Genomic DNA, 21831 nt, shown 5'->3' on the forward strand with positions numbered 1-21831 from the left:
ACGTCTATAGTCTATCTACAATACATAATTCCAGCCTGTCAAGATAAGAGATAAACATCTATCCATACCTCTTATCATCCACTGTTCAAAAAATAACCACTGAACAACATGCCAATGCTGCTACATGACGAAGTGAACATCTTTGGCATACAGTCTAACAGAAGTTTGTGATACAGGCATCCTTACCACTCCAGCATAGTGGATAACTTCAAAATGAACTTCATGTGGTCCTTCCTTCTGCACCCTGGGCTTGAGGAAGTTGGGAGACTTGCCATCATGGTTCTCGTACAGCTTTGCCTTGAAGGTGTCATCAGAAGCCTTGGGGAACATGCACTCCTCCTCCAGGATAGACATGATGCCCAAAGGCTGCAGCAAAAACAACAAACACTGGTTTTAGAGACTGATATGGGTTATTCTTATGAAAACGTCAAGGACACAACCGTTTACAGTGCCTGTATGTGCAAAGCTTTATCTAGTAGTACCTACATCTATATGATGCTCTATAGACAAGGTTGTAGACCCCAAACCTACAAAACAGCAGACCCTTTCTGACCTTCTCAATGAGAGAAATACAGGCTTCCAGGTCCAGGCCAAAGTCAATGAACTCCCACTCGATGCCTTCCCTCTTGTACTCCTCCTGCTCCAGCACAAACATGTGGTGGTTGAAGAACTGCTGCAGCTTCTCATTGGTGAAGTTAATACACAGCTGCTCGAAACTGTTAAACTGGAAACAAAATGCACCAAGTTAGAGCTGTTGTCTAGTGGTATGTGTATCACTACATGTAGAACTGCACAGCAATTGTACTGACAGAGATGTACTCATCGCAATTGTATGATCCTTAACCTTCAAAACATTAATAGATAAAGCATTTAATAATATCTTATATGTGCAATAAAAAGAAAAGAAAATTCCAACCTCGAAAATCTCAAATCCTGCTATGTCTAGAACCCCTATGAAGTAACTTCTCTGCATTCTGGTGTCTAGAGTCTTGTTGAGTCGAGCCACCAGCCAGCTGAACATCCGGTTGTAGATGGCCTTTGCTAGGGCACCTGGACAGGAAAAAGAATTAAGTAAATCAAATTAAATCAAATCAATAGCATATATTAATTCTGCACTTTGTGGGTCACTACAAGTTATGTAGTAATACATTTATAGAAGGCCATTGCCAAACCATACGGAATTGTCTGATACTTCCTGTTCTACCTGAGGTACTTTAAGGTTACATGATACAAGACATAAGCAGGAATTGACACTGATGGTTTTCCAGTAGAATTTATGGCAAGCTTACTATATGTATCATAGCTATAGGCTTTAATTCTAGCTGGTGAAATAAAGTTCTGGTACTTACGTACAGCCTCGTAGCACTGCTGCATGTTCTGTCCCTTCGTGACAAAGTCATTACCGACCTTGACCCTCGGCTTCAGGATAGATTTGACCAATTCTGGCTCTGGCACACCAAGCAGATGGGAGATCTTCTCTGCCTCTGTTTGCACAAGACAGTTCCAGAAACAGTTAATTCACTCTTCCAACAGTGAATTAACTGATAACTGAAATCTGATTTCTTGGTTGTTCGAGAGAAAAGATTGATACATTTTTTCTACAGTCTGGACAGGCAATATAATAAAACATTACAAGAAGAAAGAACTATTAGGTGATAAAAGTTGACACGAATTCCTTTTTATACCCAATATTGAAAACGTAAATAAAAAGCATCAAACCTTGTGTGCCATCTATATCAGCCTGGTCTTCCCTAGGTCTCTGCTTGAACCTCATATTTCCAAAGTACATGACTCCAGCCACCAGTTTGTAAATGGACAGCTTCTCCTCAGGAGCAAAGCCGAGGATGTCGAACCCTTCATCGGTGAACTTCATCTCCATCGAGTCGTCCACTCCATCTATTCTGGTGTCTCCTTGGGAAATGAACTTGTAGAATTTGGGGTCTGAAGTCAAAAGAAGTTTTTCTGCAAGAGAAAGATGAATAGTGCATTAGGCTGAAATATATGCATCAAAAGAGGTACATATGGTATGGTCGCATGTAAACAAATGCAAAAATGTGTGATATAAACGTGTAGAAGGAAACGTATCAACTAAAGGAAGGTGTTGGATTTCAGTGTTAAGTTTCTAGTGAAGATGAACAACAGCAAAGTCAGACTAAACAATTGTTCCTTGGAGGAGAAACATGATAATGCCATTACTGTACCTTGAAGTTCTGGAAACCTCCCTGACAACAGGTAGTAAAATATGTGATAGCAGCGCTCCCCAGGTTGCTGGGCTGTCACCCTGGACTTCTCCAATAGATCTGGCATTGAAAGAGGAATACCAGTACTGCTTTTGGGAATGACTAAGATTCAAATCATACTTCTGACTGACAACTTAGGGAAAATGACTGAAACATTCAATGACTCATCATACATTGTAGCTGAGTACAACTAGCATAGGCTGAAGTAGTCAAACTTCTGAAAAACAAAGTCCTACTACAACTCACAACTTCAAGTCCTTCGATAAACACTTAAGTGGAAAAATTTTATGTCATGCAAGTTTTAATAGGAAACTTACACGTCTCAATGTCAGCCCCTGCAAGTTTGCCATTTGCTTGAAAATGAACTCTGATGAACTTTCCCTGAAAGAAAGAAGTTTAAAAAGATATTTTCCCTCTGAAATCCAAATAGACAACCATGACTAATTTTGTTTCATCACCAACAGGACTGTTAAGGTGTACTTCATTAAGCTAGGAAATCAAGATACACAAATCTATACATATTATGTAATACCATGTAAAAGAATTTCTGACTATGTGCCAAGACTTCATGTTGCTTCCTTTCACAGTTTGTATTACAGCTGGTTGTTCATTAGGCCACTTCACCCCTATCTCTAGAACAGGACTTTACTGATAAGTCTAAACGTGTTGCTAATTTACAGATGTCTGGAGCCAGGATGAATGTTGTGTACTAATGGAGATTGTGGAAATTCAAACATGTAGGAGTACTGGAGAGGATAATATAGTGCAGACTCACAAATCTGGAGGAGTTGTTGTTCCGGACTGTCTTGGCATTTCCGAATGCCTCCAGCACAGGGTTGGTCTGAATGACTTGATCTTCCAAGGTGCCAACCTGAGGAAGAAATCAGATATTACTTACCCCTGTGGGATCAATTTGGATCTTATGAATCACTGAGTTAATAGGAAACATGTCTTCTAGATCTATTGGGAAATTCTGAATCTTATGCCATGGTACAAAATAACTTTAAGGAAACTGTGCTAAATGAACATGAACATTACAGGTGATTTAAAATTTTTAAATACTTTTCCTGGAAGAATAAGTTGCCATGACAGATATAACATAACATAGGCAGTTGAATACATGTACTTTTAGCAGTTGATTATATTATATTTAATGTGTCCACTGGGCTTTTTTCCTTCTAACAACTGATTGGGCCTTAGTAAAGGTTCAATCAGTTTTTCTTTTTAGAATAAGACATTAAGAGTTAGACATAACATGATTAAGCACATCTAGCACACTGACCTTTGTGTCCTTTGCGGCCGGCTTTGTGTCCTCAAGATGATCCTTCCTCAAGGCTGCAACATTCGCAAAGTACGCAATGACCTTTTTTGTGCTCTCTGTTTTTCCTGCACCACTTTCACCTCTGTGGGGGAAAATATGTTTTTATAGAAAGATTAAAACTTAATGTCACAGTGGAGATGTAATAAAACCTTATTATTTTGTCTTCACATACAGAATAAGATGGATTTGTTTGTAGAGAAGGAAGGAAGGATTTTACTGATGATAACTTCATCTTTTAAACTATAACTCAAAGTTCAATGTATTTTCAACTAAGTTCATAAATAACTGGCCCCTGCTGTATAGAACACAGGATGACCGAGTGGCATTATTTGTGGATCTTAAACCAAACACCAGGATTATAGCAGGAAGAAACCTGCATACCAGTGTATGATATACAGTCATGCATAAGCATTCATCATCCTCCGGGTTTGTAGAGCTTAAGTATGATTAGAAACAATGCCAAACAGGTGTTCCTGCTTAGATCTGAAGCACTTCAGCTTCTACATGAGCTATTTATGATCATATAACAATTGCTGAACCCCCATAAAGGAAGAGATGTTGGGATGCTGATGAAAGATGTTCACGGTGGTCAGCACGAGATTTCTTCTAGGTCAGGGTTTAGAGCAAGTTTGATATAAATACCAGATTGTCTGATCATGATAATGTATACTGTACAGTATTGACTATTCTTCTTTTAAAGGACTTGTTATCTATTCACATCTCTATACAATAACATTGCAAGAAAAGAGAGGATGTACATACGTGATCAACATGGACTGATTGTCCCTATCTGGAATATTGAGGAAACAAATAAAAATGTCAGTACATGAATGACGATAAATAGAAGTACATACAATCTCTTTCGCTTTCAAGAAATAAAACACTTACATAAAAGAAGTCAAAGGTAACCCAGGCCATAGTTGTATTCTAGCTGGCCCAGGGCCAAAGTTTACATAATTGTGACAGAGTTGTTATGCACAAGTGTTATTTATGACCCTGTTGGAGTGGGGAAGAGAGTTACAGTCACATGTGACACAGAGCAACAAGATAAAAATTAGTTTCACAATTGATTTTTTACGTGAAAATATAGTAATGGAATCACAGTATCAGATTTCCCATTACCAAGTTGTAAGTTATTAGTACACTTTTTTGTAACATATCAATTCCCTGTCCCATGGGACGTTATAATAATCTAAGTACATGTATATACATTATTATCTATCAACTTAACCAGACCAGCACATTCTATATACTAGTATGTTCACAATTCATCAATGTATTGTACGTGTTGTACATGTATGTACAATATTATCATCTTGGAGAACATTGAAGTCAAATTTCTAGCCAAAACAGTTAGCGTTAACATGAATATTTTGGCATGTTCCTATGCAAAGGTATGTGAAATCCCACTGTAAGGCAGTAGTTATCCACTGTTGACCATCAAAAGCCTTAAGGATGACAAAACTAGACATAACAAAGAAAAGTAAACTTCTGCACTAAGCCCACACAACAAATTCCGGAAATATCAGCCATTGACGTGCAGCTAACCATGTAACATGCTTTTGGGAAACACAAAACCTCAAAAGGCAGTTTACATTCTCAAGTGTAATGCGCTGAACCAAACAGGCGTAAACTTGACATTTACACTAAAGGCCAGACCAAATGGTCAATGTTATTTTTAGTTTTGAGAAATTAGAAAGCTGATAGCTACACCGTATTTAGGAAATGGCCTGCGAATGGTTGGCCCAGACTCGCTCTACTGTTGCTAGAAATAGGAAAGTTGGAAGACTGAAAGGTTTTCAAACTGAGTATACTGTGGGACTCGGGTTTTCATACTGTACATACAGGTCATGGACAATCTTGTTATCATCATCATCTACATTACTAGTAATTCATCCATCATTAACAGCACTACATGTAGTTTGCAGATAACGTGCCATGTTATCTGTCACTTTAACAGCAGGTTCAGCTACAGCACTGATGAATGTCTCTCCCAGCAGCTGACAAGTGTCTGTAGATCGTAGTTTCTTAACCAGAGACATTCAGTGGTCAGGAGTAGCCCCTAATGGGCTTCTGCTGTTCTACTGCACAAACTTAAGTCAAGCCGCATTTCCTTCCAAAACAAAGATCACCTGGCAAACATTCTTCACAGAAACATGACGAGAAAAGTGACTAAAGTATGACATGTTCTTTAAGAAAAGTTTTAAGAGGTTTATGCTAACTTTCAGGATATAATTGTCTCACTGTAATATATCCTTGCTACAGTTTAATAAATTGTGGTATCAATACATACCACAAATCATTTGCATAGTCTGTACAGCTTATAACATACGAGGTAATGAGAGACAATGAAAAAATACTGTTGTAAAAGACTTAGTAGAAGAAATTTAATTGATATTTTCATTATGCATGTAGAATGCTCAAGATTTCCTACAGTTTTCTTAAGGTCATTTTCTATTTACAAAAAGTACCTGGTACTAACATCTTTATTCAATGCTTTTCATACTTTTTGATGATGCATAATATACATTGCCTCTATATTTGCATTAATTGCACAGAGATGACGCACATTTCACATTTTGTTTGTTTGTCAGCAGTCACTCAGTGCGAGCTGTACCATAGCTGGAGACTCTGCTGACCTCCAGTCATGCTTAGGGGGACTTATGGGATCTGGAGTAGTTTGCATTACAAGCACTTGGGGACAAAACCTGGAAGGAAGTGAACTTAAATCTGTCTCCAAGGGGGGACTGGATCAACAGTGGCAGCCACACGGAAAGGAACTAATAGTATACATTCTTCTTGCGGACTTGGTTTTATCATGAATCAAACACATTCCTACTGAATTCCACTGCCATATGATTAACTTCAGCCAACATGTATGTACGTCATTCCACTTAGTTGTTATGTAAGCCAGGTTTTTCGGTCTCAGCAGTAAGTTAGCTGTGGTGTACTACAGCCGCCAGCACTTGAATTTAAAAGTATGATGAGATGTACATGTACATGTATGTGCACCAACTAGTTTTCCCACAAACATCTATCAACTTGAGGCCGATGACCCAGTAACACTCAAAAACCGTGATGTGGATAATATTTCAATGACATCATCTTGAAGGTATCTGCCAGGTTGACATTACATAACTATTGTGGTTCCAGACTGACTGTCATTATAGGATATAATTGTGTCAGTTGTTGCTTTTTCTTTGTTTCTTTAGGGCAATCCACATTTCCTGTTATCACCTGAAAAGCTGACGGTAGCTAACCATGTCACGAAAGACTTTGGAAAAGTTAATTCATTGTGAAAGAAAGGGCTTAACATGCTCCATTTCCAACTGAATCAGAAAGGTGAAGGACTGCAACATGAGGGCTAACTTTACCTCTTATTGTCAAATTTACAGAAATAGGACAAAAATTGTTTGGAGGTACACATGCACTAACTGTACTGTATGTGAGATTTTGACCGTTGCTAGAAGCCATGATGTCAGGATAGCTTTGAACTGGCATTAAATATCAGGCCTGTCACCCCCCAGTGCTGTTTCTGTAAGCTGGAGCAAGCTGAAAAGCATCAGGTTGTTGTGCAAACAGTTTTCTTGCCATAGGGCCAGCAGGATGGCAAGTGTCACTCACCACATTAGGAGGGAAGGGCAAACCAATTATCTCCCATAATGCCTTGTGCCTCTCGTGCATAGAAACACAAAAAGGAAATGATAGAGAAGAGATGATATGATCTTTAGATTCTCAAAGGAAGAAAGAACAGAAGGAATGAAGAGAATAGAGATGAGAGAAGATAAGAAATGGTCGAAAGCAAAGAAATGAAGAATGTAACATGATGATGGAGGGAATAGCAGAACTGCCACAAGGATGATGGGAATAAGAAAATGGTTCAGAAAAATAAAAGTAAGGAAATAAAATGTGGCCCAACCAGGTATGAAGTCACTACCAAAATGTACTCACCTAACAACATGCTGTTGTAGGCATTGTCAGACACCATGAAGACATGAGGATGATGGGAATAAGAAAATGGTTCAGAAAAATAAAAGTAAGGAAATAAAATGTGGCCCAACCAGGTATGAAGTCACTACCAAAATGTACTCACCTAACAACATGCTGTTGTAGGCATTGTCAGACACCATGAAGACATGAGGAGGCATTTCTGTCCTCCGCTTGCCCTTGTACATGGACACCACTTTGTTGGAGTAGATGGGCAGGGAGCGGTAAGGGTTGATGGCCACACAGAACAGCCCAGAGTATGTCTGAAACAGAATATCACATATTAATCAATCAATGGTCTATATTATAGGAGATAATTCAGCATATAGCGAAAACAAACATCAAAGTCACAGGTGAGGCCTTAATATTTTCCTCTTGCCCCTCTTCCCATTCCTCTCTTTTTCTAATTATTGTAAGATTTTATAATTCTAGTATAAATCAAATTTCAAACTAAAGATGAAATGTCATGTGCAATTTTATTAGAATGTCCTAATGTACATTTGTAGAGTCCAATATCTATTGAATGATTAAAGCAGGCCTTAAGTTAATATCCTGAGGATTTGGGCAGATGGGAACTCCAGGGACAGGTGACAATGGTTAAACTATTGTCTAGACAGTAAGCCAATCATATATGATGAACTCCATCTCCAAATTGATGGGATTTCTCACCAAGGGCAATAGACCTGAGAGGAATGTTTTAATAAGAGGACGAAATGCTGCTTATTTTAGTTCATTAGAGTTTGCGTGATGCCGCTGGTGTTCCATGACCGAGTCAGGTGAATGCAAGGTCACTGCTGACGTCTACAGGAGGAAATACGCCCCTGACTAGGGGATGATAGCTTGTGGCTGTGGAACTACAGACATGGGCTAATAGGTCTGTGGACAAGGCTGTAAACATGCCATGGAATTCTCATTCAAGTTACATCTATCAGTGTTGGGACAACTGACTTTGATGCAGCCATGATTTCGATGTTAGTGGAGAAAACTTTCAATTGCATTACCAGTAATGCTCTATATCTAAATCCAATGTTGTATCAACAAACCACATGTCAATCCTATATTTCAGTAGGAAAGAAACTCAGGCCCAACAACTTTAATTCACACCCACTTTCAAACTTGTAGACACACATGTGGCAAGGCCTTTAACACGATGCCCTGTGTGTTATAGACTCCCCTGTAACATGACATAACATTTCAGGGCCTTGATGGACTGTATGAGGGAAGTCTTGACTTTGTGTTTGCTCTTTGTCATTGGCTGAACAGGAGAAGATTGACCTTGTCTCCTGCGTTTAGAACTCTGTAAACTCTGTCTGGTTCCTCCCTTCTGTTTACCACCACAAACAGCCCTGCATTCTCTCTCCCAGGTGAAAGGATCCACCTGTTTCTACCTTCTCACCTGCCAAGGGCAGGAAGAACGTTTCCGTGAACAAGCACAAAGTCAAGTTACAGAAAGCTTGTACATGTACATGTAACACAACCAGTACTGTCATGGTGGATGGCATATATGGACCAACCACTGAGAATGGCATAGCTCTGCCACACTGCTATAATATGAGAGCACCTCTAATGAACCGATTATCGTTTATCACACACAGTGCTCAACAGGGAATCAAAGAATCAGGCTTGTCACTAAATAAGGATGGCGTTTACGTCTGAGCTGTGTCAACAGTGGAGTGACAACATGAATCAGGCTAGTCCTGTCACCAGACAAGCTCAACTTGTCTTTAGCAGCTAATAATGATAGTGTTTATCGAAGTCTTTTTTCAGAATGGCTGCTTGACTTGTGCACATTACCGTGTTTGGGGATGATTTCAAGCAGAACTGCATACCCAGTGGGTGCTGATATATTTGTGGAGCTAAATGGACAAGTTCTTGGTCACTGCACACCTTTGAAGCATGTACAAGAAGAAAGTTTTCACTGCCTGCATTTGGCCTCATTACCACCTGGATACCTGACAAGCGTTTATAAGGAAATGGCCCATCTGGATCCTAATTGGGATAGGTGATGTTTGGCAAAACAGTTCTTTACACCAGCCCACATTTGAGTTACATGTACGACGTGATGTACAGCCCATTGTAAAGTTCATGTTCTTTACACACACAACATGTAGTGTAATAGCAATCTGCACTTCATCACCAACCCACCCGCATGTCACAAACTTAAAACGTGATAAAATCTTCTCATATTAGTAACAATATTTTTGGGCACTAATAAAAATAAATGAGATATACAATATGTCTTTGGAGAAAGTGATCAAATGCAGCTTCAGATTATCATTTACAAGATACATACTGATGCCTCCTGGATGACATTCACAGTTATAAAACTTCTCTGCATCATCCCTTACAGTTTTGAAATTGAAAAGGCGGTCCATTGTTGCACACATTTTTGTTTCTCAATGGACCATTTTTGGCACAGTAATTACAAAAAGTCTAGTTGTTCTTCATTACTAATCAGTTTGGACAAAATATTGACAGGTGATATTTTTAGCTTCCATTTATGGTTGGTCAAACTCCAGTGAACTTTTCCAGGACCTGTCTTTTGAACAAAAATAAATGTTCTAATTTTTTTGGCCACCCCCTGAATACCACACTTGTTGGTAGATCCCTGGGGGTTGCAGCCATTACCAGACAGTGGTGAGGGGGTGGACAGACCACAGAGTTGTCTGTGAGATGTGTTTTGACACAGAACAACTGGTCTTCTTGATGCCCACATTATCCTCACTGAGAGAAAGCATTTGCCTCTCAGTACAAACAATTCTCCATTTTAAAACTTAAATTTATTTTCTTCTCATTAACCTACAATATGCTCTTGATTAAGTCAGTTTAGGTTTCCTACATGATGTCCTCCATTCCAAACAGCTCCATGGTGCCCTAAATGTTCTGACCATCGAGAGGCAAGCTCTTGCTCTACATGTTCACATTCCAAGCCAAATTGGGCCAAAGCTGATCAACGGAGGGGGCCGTGAAGTATAAACATGACATCTCCCGGCACACGGAAAATGAAGTGCACTCTGAAAGATGACGTTTCCGTAAACTGCTAACAGAGAATGACCAGGTCCTCATTAACAATCACCCGCCAGGAGACCGGTTACGCCGGACGTTTTCTGATAGCGAGAGCTTGCTGCGGTTGGGATGTATTTGTTGATATAACAGATATGTAGGCCTGACATGTTTTCTAGAATGTGGTTTCAGCAAACTCTGAGATCTCTGGTGTTATCTCCTATTCATGTGTGTAAGCCCCATGAAAGACTGGGGAATCTGCTCATGTAAGACAGATGTTTCATCCAGACATTCTGCACAATTAATCACTCAGCTGGGAATGTCATAAACAGTTTATGTTAATGGAAAAATAGCTACGCAAATCAACTACGTCTTTGATTAAAATTATCCTACCAAGTACCAACATTAAAATTACTCATTACTTTTCAAGTATATATATTTATTCACATATTGACATTACCATCATTACACAAGAAAGCAGGGACCTGTTTCAAGAGAGAACAAAATGGACCAAGCATGTCTTCCAACTCGATTGTTTTTCAGTTCTTATACATCTCGGGTATAAATCTATGGTATCAATTGAAAGTTTTCAAAACACTTCAAGTCCAATAAAGCAAACCCTTCCATAGCATGTGGCTTTAGAAGGGTTTGTGACCTTCCTATGGAAAGATACTTGCTTGAAACACACCATCCAATTGCAAGTTTCCAACACAATAAACTGTTGCTGACATATCATCCACTCCTTTAGTTACCACTTACAGAGGTGCCTGGTTAAAAATAAGACCTGTACCAAGAGAGCATGTCGATTGACTGAGCTTTGCATGAGATGAACAGTGTGGCTGAGTGAATCATGGCCCATAATCACATACAAATGTGCCTCCTAGACTACCATACACCATACTGTCCTCTCAGGGTACAGGGTTAACCTAGGGAGAGCACAAGTCAGCCAGTTTTCACTTTGTGTTTTCAGTTTTCGATGCCAACTTGATAAAATGGGATCCAGGAAAGTGTCCTGTAACCAAAATTTACAACTTATCTTGTACCTAACCTTTACAGTGTAACTTAGACTAGTCTTGTATCTGATTTGCTTATAGTAGTATATGGGTAGCAAATCAGTTAGCAAAATTTCTGTAACCAAATTTGACCATTAGAAGTCCATACAAAGTATCAAGTTCTTGATAGACTTGTCTGCTAACTTAGTTGTCAGGTCACCCAATTACCACATTTGTTACAGTAATGGAGTGATTCAAATGTGATTATCATGTGATAATCACATTAAAAAGCACATTACAAGTACATGTAATATGCAGCAATGATCAAAACCAAGAAAATACTAAAATAGAAAAAGCATCACTCTTCTTTTGTTAATAACTGCTTACTCTTATACTGCAAAAATGGTCTTTAATTGAATATTTGAAATTGATTTGATTTTCTGACACTGTAACACTGTAAAGAAATCTACATGTATCATTTAACTTCATTGACATAATAATCCATGATGTTGGTCAGAAAAATAACAGGGCCAGAATAACTCATTCTCAATCAGACAATATATTTTTCTTTGCCATACAAATTTAAGGAGGGAAACACAAATATGTCCCCTGCATAGTCCAAAGTTAAAGAAGCCATTTAATAAAGGGACCTGTGTGGCCTGTGTAGCAGGTGTCAGTAGGCTATGTCAATTGGCCTTCCATGCTTGGCTGAGCCAAGCCACAGTTCCTGACCCATTTTGTTACAAGGTCACACACAGTCAATGGGACAAGGAGGGTGGCTAACCCATTTTGGGAGGAGGGGGGGGGGCATGGACGGAGGGAGGGGTCAGGTGGTCCATGTTTCCATAATAAGTATGTTTCTATATTTTGGTTTTGACTTTCTGTCCCGTTTATATTGACAACATTTTCCTCTGCGTTCACAAAGTCTTTTGTAGTTTGTACTATCCTAATACCATAGTACTAGTATATATAACAAGAAAGTTCCAACATGTCTACTGTTAATAGCATTTCACCTAATACATGTATTACAGGGAGAGAGTAAAAGTAAAGCATTACCAGAGGAAGCTCTGTTGATAATCTTTCTTAAGATTGGAGAACAACTTACTTAGTATAATTGCATCAGAGGATTTAACCCTTTTTGCTGCAGACATTTTACCAGGTTGATCCCAAGTCTTTTTAGAGGGAATGGATTTGTTCCACCTAGCTGTGCCCAAGCAACAAAACTCACAGTTTACCCTGATCTAAGCCTGCCCCTACTCTAGGGTTACATCTTCCACAAGATGACTTAATAAGGTGTGTAGGCAGGTAAATGAGTGTGGTGACCTCTGAGTCAGGAGATGACAAATTCTGCAGCGTGGGTGGGAGGTGCTTACTGCTTACCAAATGATATCAGTTAAGCCAAACACATCAACCAGTTACTGAGGTGCCTTCAGTAAAGCCTTCAGTAATGGTAAAAATCCCGAGGGGGACAGCCTGTCTTGTACTAAAAGCACAAACAATCCATCAGTCTACTCCAGACCTTCCTGTCCTCCTACTGTATAGGGGGACATGGAGACATGATGTTTGTAGCTGTCATTTTTGGAGGCATTTTCTTATATTGTTTATAAACAATAAATCTTTTATTTCTTCATTTGCTCTTTTTGAAGTTCCTAAGCTCTAAAGTTGAACATTTCATGGGATTGTGTCAGATGTCAGAATGATGGACAAAGAACAAAATAGGAAGAAGGAAGAGTTTTGGTTTCATTTTGTCAAAAACACTTTTCAATTGTGATTTATGGTAGTTGAATATTGTTTGTAGTATGCACTGATAACTTGCATTCAATCAAAATGTTTCACTGAAGGAGGGGCCATTAAAAACCAGTTTGCATATGTGCCAACAATTATTATACTAATACATGACAAGTACTTCTGAGTCGACGGCCCAGTATACATTCTAGGGACAGCAGTATTTGAAACTAGGGCATACACTGTGTCTGAACCTACACACTCACAGTGACAGTAAGATGACATGTAAATGTAAATGCTGTAGAGAAGTGTTGACCCCTAAGACCGGTGTGCACACTTATGTTTTCAAGTGTCCCCCTGAGGTCAGAGGTCAGGTGAACCATAGTTTTAATTTCTCCTAAAACCTTTCTCTTTTAACCTTGTGTAACCTGGTCTGATCCTACCAGGTGTAGGCATACAGGGCCTCCACAGTCTATCCCACCAATAATTGGCCCTTTCTGATAGCCAGAGATCAGAAAAGGCCAATTATCCATAGAGGTATTATGCCCATGACACCCTGCTTTAGTGCTTAAGGTTTGGTACTAGGTTACACTCTATAAGGTGCAGGTGCAAAGTTTTAGCAACTGTCTTACTACAGGCCTCTTGCCCAGAAGTGAAAGTTCAAGGACCTTAAACGTCCTTGGGAGGTTGGATTCTTGTTGAAAACTGATTTATTTTCCAAGGATTGGAGAGAGATTTGTCCATCTAAGCCTAGGCCCAGTAACTTTGGTCTATAAATTAAAATCTATTTAAAAAGTTATCGTCCTTTGGAACTGAAAAACCCTTTTTGGTCAGGAACATGATACCTATGCCCCTGATGTTGCAATCTGCAACCCAAAATGGGTAAACTTTGGCAGAACTAAAGGTCAGGCCTTTGAGCACCTGATTCTCGTGAGCACATTCTGGTTATGGGTTGAATTTATCCTTTGGCAGTCTTCCGTCCCATGTATGGGGGAGCCCTGGGTGCTCGACCTCCAAGTTTACAAACCTAACACACTTGCTGAGAAAAGTAGGGGTGAGCCAGCAAGCAGCATTTCACTACCTCAGTCCTGCCATAGAAAAAGTGTGACATCCCAGAGGAAGGTCACTCATTACCTTGATCTTGTGACACCCCCACAGCTCAAAATGGTATGGTCGGTACGAACATTGAATTTCAGTGCCCCATGTACTCATGAAAACACCATTATGCGTAAATATTACCGACTTTCCAAAGATGTGTATTCAGTCACCCTGCACAGCAACTGTGAAGGAACTGCAGTGAACCTAATAAGGCTATGCAAATTTCACAAGAGATTTTGTCAGGGTCACAACAGAGTAGGGGCAAGATGTTCAAGAAAATAAACAAATAGCATGAGTCTGCATTAGTTGAATGCAATGGTTATGGTCAGGTTGTAGAAGTTGTGTGAAGGGGCATTATCTATTGTCAAGTCATACATGCAGGCTTTGATGATGTAATGTAGTAATGTACAACTTCAGCTTCATAGACGGATAGGTGTCATTTGTTACAACTTCTCCAAGTTATAACAGATGGATCTAAACCATTTTTCTGGTTGCCACAAAACAGACCTGGGGAAATGTGAAACAACTGACTGAATTCAATGTTTGTTGTTGGCTATATCCCAAGTGAATACTATGGTGATTACTTGTAGTTTTCAGGAATATGATAACAAGCTAAATGATAGTAAAAAGCAGCCTTATTTATTAGACAATGAAGCAGAGGGAAACATTGTCCACCTATGAATCTTAGTATGATTCTGATGTTGCTATAAAAACATACAGACATACATACTGATGGACAATGCTGCACCCTGTACAGATTCACCAAACTAGGACATCAACATACCTTTCCTCCAAGGACAATTTTTATGATTTATTTACTTTTCTTGAAATAAAACACCCCACCTGAGCAAATCCATGGCATACCTGATGACTATAATTACTGGTGGAGGGAATCCTACGTATCCAGGCAGGACTGTGGAAGCGGACACTCCAGTTTTATGACTTTGCTCAGGTGGGACACCCCAGGTGTTCCCGGGATGTCCTATGATCCTATATGGAATGTACAGAGCACCCAGCTGTCTCGGGAAGTAGAGCAGATTACCATGCTTATCACTGCTATCTGGCCTGTTAGTTTCTCTATCCCTGACAGTTACTAACATCTTGATAATGTTGATAACTGCTCCAAAGTTAAATGGAATAATTTTTGGACTATCCAGATCATTATTATGTCTTTACCATTCTTTGCCAATCTGGTGAATCCTATAGTCCTCTCAGTTAAGAAGAGTTTTACCATTCTTATGTTTTATACATCCACGAGGAAGGTATAACTTTCTATCTACCAACATATACCAACCAGGATGGTTTAATAGTCTTATATTGCTTTCTTCAATGTTACTTGTACATATACAGAACATTCAACACGTTGTCATATTCTTCAGTTTTTATCTTATCGTATTATCTTATTTTTGAATCATTTTCAAATGAAGATGATAAAGAAAATTCCCTTTTGAAGCAAAATTTATGACTCATCAAGATTCCATAGAACTTCTATTTCTCCTTTATAGTACAAGTATTTTTCTGAATAACCCACACCCCCACTTTTTCAATGGAACAGCCCTGTTGTACATTTTGATGGACATCACTTTCTTCGAGTTTTACTTGGTTGTCATTTTTGCTATCGATCAAAACTATCTAGGCAATCAGATAATGTAACGTTATATAAACCCATTATTTTTCAAATCAAAGTGTTTGTTTAATCAGTTCTAATGTCAAGATAATTGTTTGTTCATTAAATACATATCCAAACGCAAGCTACTCTTTCAGATAAACTAAAAGAGACACTGAATTTAGGAATGGTACATCCAGAATATAAAAGTTAGATGTTTATATTCCACACACTTTCCTAGCAGACGAATATTTTTTGTTTTTTCTTTTGTTAGGGAACATATATTTCAGTAGCTGTTCTATGAAGCATTCTTTAAACTCAGTAGATATCCTAAACACCATCTAATCAATGATGTTTGTGTGTAAGCCAAACATTTATCTATTACTAAACATACGCAGTGTGTTGGTATCTTTATTGGGGACATTATCAGCCATGAGATACATGAAGTATGCAAATGCCGGGGTGTTGTTTGTCTAGTGGTCTGCCCCATGAAGGCACCTGTAACACTTCCAGCCAGCCGAGAAGGGGCGGAGTTCAAGTTCCCCCACCCTTGTCCAACACAGAAGTGCGACTTGCTAAAGGCCAGATGACATGCCATTTAATCTGGCCAGTAAATAACAAGACCAAATGGCTTATCGATGCCACCTATTAGGGATGTTGACAACAAACAAATGTGAACAACTATTTGAACAAGTACCCATACAACACCCTACAAGGCCCCCTCTAGTTACACCCCCATGTTTGAACAGGAACAAAAGAAAAGAATGCATCAATTAGAAGGGGCAAACACAGTGTACTCACATAGATCAGTCCATGGAAGTAGCGCTGCTTCAGATTGTACAGCACAGATGCTTCGTTCAGATAGGTCAAATTAGCCATGTCCTCTGTCATCTCAAACTTGGGCGGGTTCATCTGCTGGGTGTCATCCTTATTCACCTGGAAGGTCTGTGGACAGGTGCAAAAGGGAACACCTGACTTCCATGTGTCAAAGTTGCCGGCACAGGTTTGTTTTGGCATGAGCAGTTGAGTGACAGGAAAACGGCACAACCCTCTAGTCTAACTTTGTGTTTTATTTGCCTGAGAGTGATATTGGACAGAAAATATTACATCTGATTTAAAGGTCTTAATTGTATTGCACACTGCCCCTCGACAATCACAACATGTCTTAAACTTGCCACACCAAGTTTGCTAAGAAGTTATATTAAAAGGGTTTTGTTTATCAAAGGTTAGATTGTTGACTTTTCTCTTCCATGCCCTATATGCAATCTGACAGGTGGAATACACTTTTGGGCATTCGCTGTCCAACTTTTCCCCCCTTCTTCAAACGATGATTTTACGGTCAGTTACAATTATCCCAAGACATTCCTCTTGAAGTTTATCAAAATAAACAGTCGTATTTATATCAGACAGCGCACAGTGTCAAACAATTTGTTAGCTCTCCGAAGAGACAATACTTCCGTGTGACGGACTCAGGTAATGACAAATATGATCGGATGAGCTGTGAACTGAGCATCTATCACAACACAAACAAAACGTGTGGGTGTGTATGGGGGGAGGGGGGTACCGACCTTTCCATCTTCAGTCTGCACTGTCAGGGAATCGCCCTTCGTCTGTACAATCTCTGTGGCCAGGAAAGCATCTTTATCGTTTGGAATCCAGCAGTTCTTCTTGGAGTCGAAGGCCTGGGAGCGAAGTTTGCTGAGTTCTTTTTGGTCCCCGAAGAGATAGCGGTCCGGGTCTGCCCGGAGGAGCGATCCTGCCATGGTTCACCGCTAACGTCCCGCTGCTCACTTGGAATCAGAAATACCGGCGACCTCAACGTGGACAGCGAACGCCTAGAAACTGCCTTTCAGTCTCTTGTACGCAGTCCAACTCTTCAACTTGGCGCGGGAGTGTTTAAAACTCACTGCACACCGATAAATGCTGGATATTTGCCGGTAGAACAGCAGGGGTTGAAACTGTCCTTACTACAACTGTACAAGACACTCCCCTCCGTGTTCTGAACCGGACACCTGGGGCACTGGCATGGCAACTTTCCACAAATCCTCGCAATCAAATAAAGATTTATACAGTCTGACGTCTTAAAGATCTTCCCATGTCCTCTTGCTCTTCCTTGGTCCAAATCAAGGTTGTATTCCAACGCTGTAAATGGCCCAGAAATCAATCGTTCTCCGCAGGCTTCCGTCAATGGGACGTCCTGTGCAAACAAGACCCGGCTCCCGCTCTGGTTCGGAAAGTGTGCGCACCGCCCGTGTCCCTCCGCCGTGTGGAGAAGTTCACTTCTGGTCGCGGGAGGTCGGACAAATACTCCAGGTATCAGCAAAACGCAGCGCTTTTCCAACAGGGCAGGGTTTAGCGCAGAGTATCTTAACTACATGGCTCCGGGGGCGGCCATATACGGAAATGTTTTGGTGTTACAGCTCGTCTAGCACAAACAAACTCGGCAACGTGATGTAGTCATCCGCATTCCGATCTGAGATGTTCCGATGAAGAAGGTGTCGTATGCGAAAGCTCAGCTGACCGTCGCCTTCGTATTTTGAGTTCTTCACAATTTTCACAGCATTCCTACTTATCTGAAGGTCTACGGTGGGACTAGTTCAAGTACATCTGAATGACAGAACCTTGGAAAAGTTCGGCATCGAGGCCAATACTCCCCCACTCAGTTGTAGCACGGAACGGAAAAGCGACAGGTCCTTGGTTCTGGTATCAGCTGTTAATTGATGAGAAACACGGAACTTGAATCCAGGGGACGCCAACTGCATGTCTCAAATTGCCCTGCCTCAGGCCACAGGAAATGCTACTTTATCCAGAAACACCACAAATGTTATGGACCAACGAAATGATGCTGACACCATCCTGGGGAGAAAACTACAAGTATGCAGGCCATAGGGCTTGAACGCTCATGTACAATTAGCAGTGTTCTCGTTTTTATTATGTTTATCTGATCTCATTGAACAGGTTTGCGTTGAAGTACTACTATTTGGTCTCACTTGACGGATAAGAGAACAATATAGAAACGTGTGAAACTTGGTAAGTTGTGGATCCGTACGGATGATTTTGAACCTCTTACATTTGACAGGTGCAAGTAAAGTAGTGCGCCGGCTGCTCGGGGCACACCAATACCTTGTCTTTCAACTAAAACTTCATTGACATAAACATTTAAAAGCCAGTTCAACCGGCATGTCCAGTCGTGAGACAGTTCCTATGTACGGAAGTATCCCGTCCCAAGGTAGATGCTAATTGGCAGTTTCGTTTCTCCGCGAATGTTTTAACGTCACTCCCAATGCTCCAAACATAAGCTGCACCTCAAGATGGAGTGCTTTGCGTCATTGCGATGACGCACTGCTTAAGTAAACTTCACATACAGTATACACAGGCCTATCAAATACCGGCTTCTAGACAGAAGTGAAATGCCACGATGATGAAAATACTAAGACGCGCGAGTAAAACAATATCGACGTTCAGCAATGTTGTCCGGACGTCCTGATATATTGGCAATGATTCTTCCTAATAATTCATCTTTTGATCCAGCGGTTCCCTTTTGTAGCAGGGCCTCACCTCCAACGGTCTTGCAGTCTGTGTGAGAAGGCATTGTGATTGTTTTTGTCTATAAAGTAATGACGTCCACGTGTTCTGTTGTGAAATAAATCATCAAAGGAGAAAAGCACCGAACGACCCCAGTCTGGACAGCCGCCGGACATGTGAGAACATCGATTCGGTGTTTTGCATACTCCTCCAGGTGTATACAGGACAAACGAAAAGCAGGTCAGGGATTGGACACCTTATCCGTTTGGAAAAGAGTCGTGTTCCACGGACGGCCGTGCTACCCGCAGAGGGTAGGAGACACCTGGGATGGACACCATACTGACAGCATCGCACGTGACGACGGCAATGGTCTACGAATAAACAAAACAAGAGATTGACACCTGGGTGTGAAGGGAATTTTTCACTTCGCCTATATATTACTTTTATAGCTGTTTCTCGTTCATTCCCTTGCCGACATCTATGAACAAATGAACTTAAGAAGGGTGTAGCAAGATTAATTTGTAGGCACATAAAAACATAAATTTGCTTTCGAATTCTTGTATCGACGAATCACGGTGACAGAAATTTCACCAGTGAGGCCTGGCAGTGACAGTTTCCGCCCATACAAGCCTTACAGCCTTATGCGATTTAAGGGCTGGTCACAGACGTAAAACAGAAGACATCGTGCCCACACCTAAGAGCCAGCTTAAGCCCGTAGTACTAACATCTCTGGTTCGAATTCCTTATGTGCTCTCCGCCATGCTAAAACCGAGATGGGTCGTCCTTTGTTCCTAGTCAGGTGGCATCAGTGGGCTAGGCTCTCCCATGACATACACGAAGTGCGGATGCCTAGCAGTACAATTGCATTTCTAATAAAAGATTAATATTATCTTTGAAACTTTTTGCTTATATCTGATGTATTCAATAACGTATACACGCAAACGTGATGCTCTTAGTTTATTAGGAGTCTAGTAATATTTTGAAGAAAATCAACTCGGAAGAATTAAGTACACCCTAGACTGCTGGCGCTCATTCATTCTTAAATTCCTAGACATATTGAAACGGCACTTGGCTCTGGTGGTCCAGACGGAACAGGTGCCTAGGGAAAAGATTCTGTGGGAACGCGAGGAAAGCCCGACGGCAACACATTCTAGCCATCCAAACGGGGGCGAGCAAGTCGTCTTTATGCATCAAACATGTTGTCGTAAATCGTGCTTTGCTGGTACTTATTTGTGATACCCGGGGCGCATCTGCTTTAACTTTCTTTATTCAGTTTGAAAAAACAACGGTTTTATCCAACGAGCATTTAGAAGCAACATTGTCGAGAAATGCAGTTAGTACAGGTGTATGGATGTCTTTGTGATCTTGGGTATTTTTCCTGTCAGACTGCAGCAAAGTTGCACGGTTAAAAGAGTTGTCTCTTCACGTGTGGAGCCAAAGGACTGTCAGTGATGAAGATTTGTCACTCCGGTGACGGCCTTCCAAGAGCCATGCATTATTTCAAGAACAACAATCAAGGAAACTAGGTAACCCTGGAAGCCGCCTTGACCTCAGCAATAGCTTACTTGGCCCCTTGGGGAGGAGTTTTGTACACCAGAAAGCATTCCGCCGGAAGATCGTACATCTGTGTTACCAAAGATAGACCAAGGAAACGTCAGATAGAAATGCTGGAATTTTGCTATTTCTCCTTCAAAGACAAAAATGTCAAACAGGATAAAAACCAAATTAAATTTTTCATGAAAAATGCTATACAAGAAATGCCAATCGAGGTTATGCTTTTGATGAATTGAGTGAATAATCTTAAAATTGACTTCAGGGGCACTGGTAATTACGGGCTAAGTCCGAAGCCGGCAGAGAATGGTATTGTACAATTGGACAAAGACCCCACATTTCCAAAGGTGTGAGTAATTTGGTGCCTTGCTTACGGAAATGAAGTGAGAGAGTAAAACACAGCGGCTCCTGTCACAGCCATCTAAAGGAGCAGTCAGGTAAAACAGGAGAACCTTCCCGGGTCTGCCAGGCAGGCATGTCCTCCTTTGTGGTCACTGACCTTGTTGGGTGTCATGTTACCGCCATGTCACCCGATGCAAATGGAGTTTTACATTCTCCGATTGCTTGGGGCAGAACATAAACAGCTCTTTCCTCTCCTGCGAACTTCACAGGCTGGGAGAAGGGAAACTCTTTGCTACAAAGTAAAGTATTTAAAAGGATGGGCATGGCGGCTGGAACAGGTGGTACCTTCGGACAGTGCATGAGTTATTTCGAACATTCTCAGACCCTTTATAACTTGCAAAGAGGCAACTAATCATGGAAACAGCTGTAGGAAGCATGTTT

General features: G+C 40.6%; 2 protein-coding genes across 4 annotated transcripts in view; both read right to left on the reverse strand.

Moving 5' to 3' along the window:
- Positions 1-4413, reverse strand: part of LOC109484665 (myosin-16-like) — a 59404-nt gene extending 54991 nt beyond the window's left edge. For all 3 annotated transcript variants that reach the window (XM_019788024.1, XM_019788016.1, XM_019788031.1), the window contains exons 1-10: positions 4324-4413; positions 3523-3643; positions 3016-3111; positions 2558-2621; positions 2202-2300; positions 1720-1962; positions 1350-1484; positions 917-1050; positions 554-724; positions 187-366 (exon numbers count right to left, since the gene is read on the reverse strand). In XM_019788024.1, coding sequence (XP_019643583.1) covers positions 187-366; positions 554-724; positions 917-1050; positions 1350-1484; positions 1720-1962; positions 2202-2300; positions 2558-2621; positions 3016-3111; positions 3523-3643; positions 4324-4334 — 1254 coding nt within the window. In that variant the 5' untranslated portion in view covers positions 4335-4413. The remainder of the gene's footprint in view (positions 1-186; positions 367-553; positions 725-916; positions 1051-1349; positions 1485-1719; positions 1963-2201; positions 2301-2557; positions 2622-3015; positions 3112-3522; positions 3644-4323) is intronic.
- Positions 4414-7077: 2664 nt separating this feature from the next.
- On the reverse strand, positions 7078-18886 carry LOC109481995 (myosin heavy chain, striated muscle-like). Its single transcript, XM_019784630.1, has 4 exons — positions 17541-18886; positions 16774-16917; positions 7641-7811; positions 7078-7113 (listed from the first exon to the last, which is right to left on the reverse strand). Exons 1-4 carry the CDS (start codon positions 17733-17735, stop codon positions 7078-7080), a joined length of 546 nt encoding a protein of 181 aa, XP_019640189.1. The 5' UTR covers positions 17736-18886.
- Positions 18887-21831: the final 2945 nt, after the last annotated feature.

Source organism: Branchiostoma belcheri, unplaced genomic scaffold (assembly GCF_001625305.1).
Source record: "Branchiostoma belcheri isolate BF01 breed outbred unplaced genomic scaffold, Haploidv18h27 scaffold11, whole genome shotgun sequence".
In the NCBI taxonomy this organism is placed as follows: domain Eukaryota; kingdom Metazoa; phylum Chordata; class Leptocardii; order Amphioxiformes; family Branchiostomatidae; genus Branchiostoma; species Branchiostoma belcheri.

Coding starts and splice junctions, on each gene's coding strand:
- LOC109481995 (XM_019784630.1), bottom strand. CDS start 17,735: ATGGCAGGATCGCTCCTCCGGGCAGACCCGGACCGCTATCTCTTCGGG. Junction 7,812..16,773: donor ACTTCCATGGACTGATCTAT/GTGAGTACACTG, acceptor ATTCTGTTTCAG/ACATACTCTGGGCTGTTCTG. Junction 7,114..7,640: donor TGTTAGGTGAGTACATTTTG/GTAGTGACTTCA, acceptor GATGCTTTTCAG/CTTGCTCCAGCTTACAGAAA.